General features: G+C 46.2%; 1 protein-coding gene across 1 annotated transcript in view; it reads right to left on the bottom strand.

Annotated features, from left to right (window-relative positions):
• Positions 1-7,042, bottom strand: part of WHRN (whirlin) — a 116,364-nt gene that overhangs the window by 74,917 nt on the left and 34,405 nt on the right. The window contains exon 3 of the mRNA XM_006031128.2: positions 2,870-3,085. Coding sequence (XP_006031190.2) covers positions 2,870-3,085 — 216 coding nt within the window. The remainder of the gene's footprint in view (positions 1-2,869; positions 3,086-7,042) is intronic.

Here is a 7,042-nt window from a genome sequence, read left to right as displayed (position 1 = left end):
AAAGAGTGCCCTCACTGGCTATTAGATAAGGAAGAAGTCCCAGCTTCTTCTGGTGTTTAAATAGTAGTAGATTAACCTACCATGCCACAGTTTCCCACAGCAAAGGACATAAGAGGAGAGAACCCCAGCATCCTTTCTTTGTAAGCAAGCAATCCCAGAGTGCTGGTAGGTCTAAGAGAATTCATCTCGGTGTGAAACAATGACACAGAAAGACATAGCCCTATAGCAACACTGCCGTATAGATACATCCTCATGGTCAGCTGCTGTAAGACACCTCACTGTCTCCAAGCAGCATTACTGTAAAGGGATCATAGATCCCCATATTACTTGTTATTAAGAGATGCTGCAACTACCATTGTGCAAACCTATTTCATGCCCTCCTGGTGGACAGAAGCCTTAAAAACAGAAGCTATTGCAGGACTCTCCACAGCAGGCTCAAAATTTGGGATTAAAATGAGAAAAGAATGAAGAACCCCTTCTCCCAGGAACTGTTATGTTCCCCATCGTTCAGGAGAGCTGCTCCAGTGATAGGGAGTAGCTCAACTTTAGGAAGCTAGAGCAGGGGTGGCCAACTCACAGCTCCGGAGTCCAAACTGAGTAATGTGCTCACCACGAGCAGTTGTGTCACATGATGTGATGCTATGGCTATGGAAAGTGGTCACTGTGTGCTTGTGCAAAGATTCAAGGAGATGCATATTCATTTCTGAAGAGCCACATGTGGCTCCAGAGGCATGGGCTGGCCACCCCTGAGCTAGAGGGAAGACAGAGATGGGTAGGAAGTAGGAGACAGTGTCCAACCCAGACCCCATATGCAGAAGGAGAAAACTCCTGTTGAAGCCAATGGGAACTGTGTCCATGGAAAAAAAATAGCAGGACTTGGCCTCTCAAAAATGTCACCCCAAGATGGCAAATGACAAACCTTTTTCTTCAGCTAACTACTAGTTGCTTGCTCAGGTACTGGTGACTGTGTAGCTGCAGTGGTATTCAAATGAGCTTGGAAGTGGAGTGGGAGGTTTGGGGGGGAGGGAGGGAGCTACTGCTGCAGCTCCAGTACCCAGTAGACAAACCACCCAGTTTGCAGCTGGCCCAGGGATAGGAACACAAACTGGAGTCACACTTCTGCTCTATAGCCTGAAAAGAGGTTGCCTGAGGCCAACCAGGCAGAGTCATATCTGAATGTGGGTGCAGATGGCTCGGAAATATTAACCATTTCACATCAATACTGATGGAAGAAGAAGAAAGATAAACCAGAGGGAAAACAAGAACAAGATGCAAGAGAAATGCTCCCTACCCCCAGCTTCAAAGAGCCTATGCCAGGTCCCATGTATCGACATCAAGGTGACACAAAGCAGGGAGGAGGGAGACAACAAAATCAATTTCTCCTGGCGGCAGCTACTTTTTTCTTCTCCTGAAATGAAAAGAATGTCCTCTTCTCCCCTGTGGCCACAATGAATATTTCATCAACAAAACAAAACATCTTGGCCTTAATATATTTCCCTACCTGACCAGCAGGACAAGCACCAGATCACTGATCCCTCTCTAGGCTTCTAAAGCCATATATGGCCACTTAGGTGAGCAATCAAGGATCTGGGAGCAGTTAAAATAATCAGACACATCTCAGCACAATGGGTTAGAGGCACTAAACAACTACATCCCTTCAGGAAGTTGATGGGACTCCACAAGTTACTCCCACAAATGATTATATTTTCAAGGTGGACATATCCTCTTGTTTCCATTGAGCAAATGGGCCCCTCATGTAATGCCAGAAAGATCTACTCCTCTCTCCTGCCATCCTTCTCTCCCCTTCTACTTGTGTTCCTCATCACTGCAGAGCCTAAACACTTTGGATTTTGTGAACTGAAGACAACAACATTTTTCCAACTACATCTTCTGTGTCTTCAGGGCACCAGAAGGAAGAAAGAAGGGAAATGTATGACCTGCTTTGGACCAGGCAATTCAGCCAAGCACAGCTACCATCGGTTCCCCTTATAATGTCTCCCATTTCAAAAGAGTACAGTCTAGTGACTAGAGCAGCTGGAGAATAAATATTTTTGGTTTAGGTTTCCAGCTTTGTTAAGGGCCTACCCAACCCAATGGGACTTAAAATGGACTCTTAAATCTTGCTCTACATTCTCACACAAGCCATGCCTACCTTTGTGTTTCCAGCTGCGTGATGGATGCCTTACCTAACAGAAGGCAGGGTAGATGTGCACCTTACACACTAACTAAAACAGAAATATACACCTCATACAAACTCTGTGGGGCAGTATTTATAAAATGCTTTGAGGTATTTCTCTGAGGTGTTTGGAGTTACAAAGCATTGTTTCCAGTCTTAGCCAATACACTTTTTTCTTTTTCTGGTGTCTGACCACCTCCCTCCGCTGATCCAAGATATTTGGGCAGAGAAGGAAAGTACAGGTGCAAAGAGGAAAAAGGATGCTTGATTTGGTGAGAAGGAGGAAAAGAAATAGGACGTTGCAGAACAGGAAAAGAATGGGTGTTGTAAATGCACTGCATTCTATATTGCTCTTGGCAAATACACACACAGGATTAGTACCCCAAACCTGCCTCCTTCTCAGGATTTGCCTTCATGGTTAAATTTACTGGAGCATAACCTCAAGTTTGGCTTATTCCTAGACACTTCTGCGTTTTCCCCCAATTACTTCTCCAAGGTCCAGGGATCTTGGATGGGAACTAATGAATTTCCCCTGGCCTGAAGAAACTAGTGAGGCAAAGAGCCAGGCACAGGGCTAGTAAGAATCAATGGAAGGTGGGATAAAACACCAATAGACAGGAGGGGCTTGCACTTACATGGAGATGGGGACCAAGAGATGAGCCACCAGGGCTAGGGATATCTCCTCTCACTCACCTTTTTCTCATCCCCCTCTTGCAGGAGCTGCAGGTGGCTCCTCTTCTCGCTGTCCTTCCGCAGAGAGTTGCTCTGGTGCTGTGGCAGGCCTGTGGGTGGGGACACACTCCGGCCCTGGGGATCCACCCAGGAATAGATGTGATTGGTGACATAGCCCCCTGGGATTCGCCCAACTGAATGCACAGAGAGGTTCAACTTCTTGCAGCCTTTCAGCGCCTGCAAAGCAGACCAGGAGATAAAGGAAATTAACTCCAGAGCAAAAGGGAAACAGTAAGTAGTAGTGCAGATGGGCCAGTGATGACAAGGCTTTGCATTGCCATGGAAGTGTTCAATGGAAGAACTGCAAGTGCTTTAAAATATGCAGCTGGGAGAGGGACAGAGGGATCACTCTTTCTGCTGAACAGACACTAAATCTCTCATCTGGCATTGCAGCAGGAGCCTGAGCACCAAACCAAGGTCCATGGACTCCACTCTGGAGGCCAGGGACCAAAATGTTAGGTGGTATAGCACTCAACATCAAAACCTCAAAGTCCGTTTGTGAAGCCTGCCCTAAATGATTGAATTAAACCCCACGGGAGGTCAATGCAGAGCTGGGAACTGAACTGGAGATTTCACTCTCCCTCCTGCTCAGGAGAAGGGGTCAGATAAGGACAAGGTTAGACCATTAAGAGGAACTTGTGTTTAGTAAACTGGTCTTGCCTTTACCCATGGCTTGATCCAAGGCTTACTGGAGTCATTGGAAAGATTCCCATTGATTTCAGGCCCCTTTGGATGAAGCCCATAGCAGTTTAGCTTCCAGTGTCATTCATTACCTTAAGTTTCCCCAGCACAATTAGCAAATACAACAATTATTCTTTCTTCCCAAAAAAATCCAGCCCATATCAAGGAGACCTTGAGATACAGATGTGCCTGTTTGCTGGTTGCCCCTCTGCCTCTTCACCTTGTATAGCAAAGGGCTCACGTATGATGTATAGTAAAATTAAATTAATTAACATTATGGGAGCTGTCCCCAGGGAGAGCTCTAACAGCTGCTCACATTTCAGGCCTCAGTAACAGTGAACTTCAGCATTTGCAATTAGATGGTGGATGCTTTGCCTTTTTAACATATATGTGCCTTGAAGGCCTGCTCCTTTGAGGTCTTTTATGAAAGCCAGTTGCAGTGCCATGCCAAAGGGGATTTAAAAGGGAGAGGCAGGAAGAGAATAGCTGGTGCTGGCTGCTTTTGGAGACAGGATTCTGAACAAGATGTAACCTGGCTCTGATCTGGTCTGACAACTAGTTTTTATCGTCTCCTTGTTCACAGAGCCCTGTGCAAGTTACAGGAAGGAAACTATACACCCAGCACTCCAATTCCATGATTCACTTCCCTCAACATGCACATTGGGTACAAATTTAAATTACCCTATCCCACAAGGTTGTCATGCACTCTGAAAGCTTACAAGACCCATAAAAAGCAACCAATGGGCCACTGCCATAACAATAGGTCACCGAGGCAGCTGAGGCATCTAATTGTGAATACATATGCTCATTTCCACCAGAAAGCATGTGCTTTCCTAGAGTGAAACTCAAGGAAAACCCAAGGCTGCCCTACTCAGAGGCTAATACAATTAGAAATAATTCCCAGTACTTATACATGATCATAGAAGCATTAGCAAATGAATATAGGTCATTAACTAACTGGCCTGTTCAATGTGAGTGAACATCTTAAGCAAGGAAACTAGCTTCCATCATTCTAGCTACTTAAGACTATCCAAAATTCATATTGGGGCTCCTTCTGTCTCAGGCAGCTGCTAACTCCTGCTATGCTTTTAAAGTGTCATTTCCCCTCTTCACTATCTAGTAAGAAGACTGTTAAACTTCCAAGCCCCAATATGTGATGGGGAGCTATTATGACATGCAAAGACTCAATATGTGACAGTATATGTTACATATATGTTTACAATATATGTAAACTCTATAATACTGAAACACTGATGAATAAGAGCATAAAATCTCATATGATAGAATAAAAATGAAAATGTTCATGTTGAGAGTTATTTTTCACACCTTATAAATTGAATAGAAGATTACAGCCCTGCTACTGAAGTCCATAGGATGGAACAAAATAATCTATAGAAAGGATCCCATTCTCTACTGAATTCTGCTGAGGTTTAAAGCAATTTCTGGAAAAACCTCTTTCATTTCTAAAGAATGCAATTCATTTTGGCAAGGGCAGTCAGCAGAATCCCAATCTAAATACTGTCTTCTTTAAGCACAGCCCAACAAAGTGAACCAAAACAAAGGAATAAAAGCCTGGCAGAAAGTACAGACAATCCAAAATAATGGATGAGACCAGATTGTGCATCAGAAGACCTGGTTTCTGTTCACAACTCCAGTATGACTTGCTTTGTGATGTAGGACAAGTCACTTTACCTGCTCTGTTCCTGCTCCCACCCTCCTTCCATCTTCTCCATTACAGCACAAGGTCTTTAAGACAAGAACATCCTCTGTCCATCCACACCCTACCATGTTTGTGCTCACTCTGGCTTGGTGTAGGTTTCTAGGTGCTGTTATTCATAAACAGAGGATTCCCTTGCTTGAAGTTCAGTCCATGTCAATTTTCTCTGACTATGCAGCTTGTCCTTCCCTTGAATCTTCTCCCACACCTGCCTCCTAAGCAGTCCCTACATGGCGGAGATACCCAAGTTAGCTCTAGATGAGGTAGTTCAGGTGCTGGGAGCAGTTGAAGCACAGTAGCCTGGAACACAGAGCTCAGCTGGGGCTAATTGACCCTGCTGGGAGCAGGTGATCCATGCACAGGGATGCACTAATACTTCTAGGACTTCTGCTAACCTGGAGATTTCCACAGACATGGGTATGTGGGGACATATCCAGCTAGCCCGCTTCACTCCTGCTCCAGTAACACTGAGGGCTATGCTGATTCTCAGCAACCCCAGGATTAGTACAAGCTGTTGTCTTGGTGCTAATGCAGAGATTAATTCTCCTCTTGGCCTTTCTCTGAGCACCTGTGCAATGGAAGGGGGCAGATGAACTGAAATTAACCCCTTATTCACCTTTTGCAGCCAGTAGTGCTTGGGGCCAGTGAGGCTAAAGAGAAACAGGAACTGCCCAGGAGAGATTTCTCAGTCACTGGCAGTCCCTTGCCCAGTTCTTAACATGACCACACCTGATTTGGTCTATCACAAGCCTCAAACATAAGTTTGCAACGTATCCCGGGGAGAAAAAAAATGCAGCCCTTTGAAAGAGTAGGGAGGAGGGGAGGTGGCAGACAGCTATTGCTGGCAGGAGAATGTGAGAGAGCGGGAGCTGCTCCCTTCATTTTGCAGTTAAATGTCAGTCCCTGAAAGAGCAGGAGCAACAGGAGATCCATTCTGGGAAAGTGCAATAAAAAGTTTGAGATGATGAGAGGCCAGAGATTTACAAGGAACTTCTACCATCCCCCTGCAGTTCCCCTGACTGTACCTCTGGGGATAAGGAATCTCAATTAACAGGGAGATGTTTTATTTATAAAGGCAGCAGCAGAGACTCAGGGAAACTTGGAAAGTGAACTCTCTGGCCAGGCACTGAGGCAGCGGACTGGGCCAAGGCGCTCTGCAGGGAGGATGGAAGCAGCAATTGGGATGAGCGAGGCGAACGGAGGCAGGCTGTGTCTGCCACCACGTTGCCACAGACGGCTTCCCTGCTGCACCTCTGCCAATTGAATGACTCTCCCAGAGGGAGGAAGCATAGCTGCTCTGGTGCCCCATGGGCCATTCATCACTGTAACCTGTCTCAGACGGCCGGAGCCGACTTGAGGTGATATATAAATTGCTCGGTTGTTGGGCGGGCTGGTGAATGGAGAGGCAGACAAAGCGTATTGGTTGCAAAAAGCTTTACTTACGCCGCTAGTAGTCACGACGCAGGTGGTCCGGTCGCTTAAACAACTACACGAGTTGCTCCAGCTGGCAAGGCTCAGGCCAGCGAATCCGTCAGGCCGGCAGGGAAAAGGGTACGTTGAAGGATTGCGCTCGGCGACGGGGAGAAGAATTGTAGGTGATCAGGCTATCGATCAGCTCAGCCGCAAGTCAGGAATCTTCAAAGGCACTCTGCAGTGTGCTCAAAGTTCTCCGACTTGGGCGGAAGTCGCACAGAATTTTATACGGCTAGCAAGCCAATCACTAGCTGCCACGTAGG

The sequence above is a fragment of the Alligator sinensis genome, unplaced genomic scaffold, assembly GCF_000455745.1.
Source record: "Alligator sinensis unplaced genomic scaffold, ASM45574v1 scaffold323_1, whole genome shotgun sequence".
In the NCBI taxonomy this organism is placed as follows: Eukaryota; Metazoa; Chordata; order Crocodylia; family Alligatoridae; genus Alligator; species Alligator sinensis.
The sequence above is the reverse complement of the archived record's forward strand: the minus strand, read 5'-3'. Positions and strand labels throughout refer to the sequence as shown.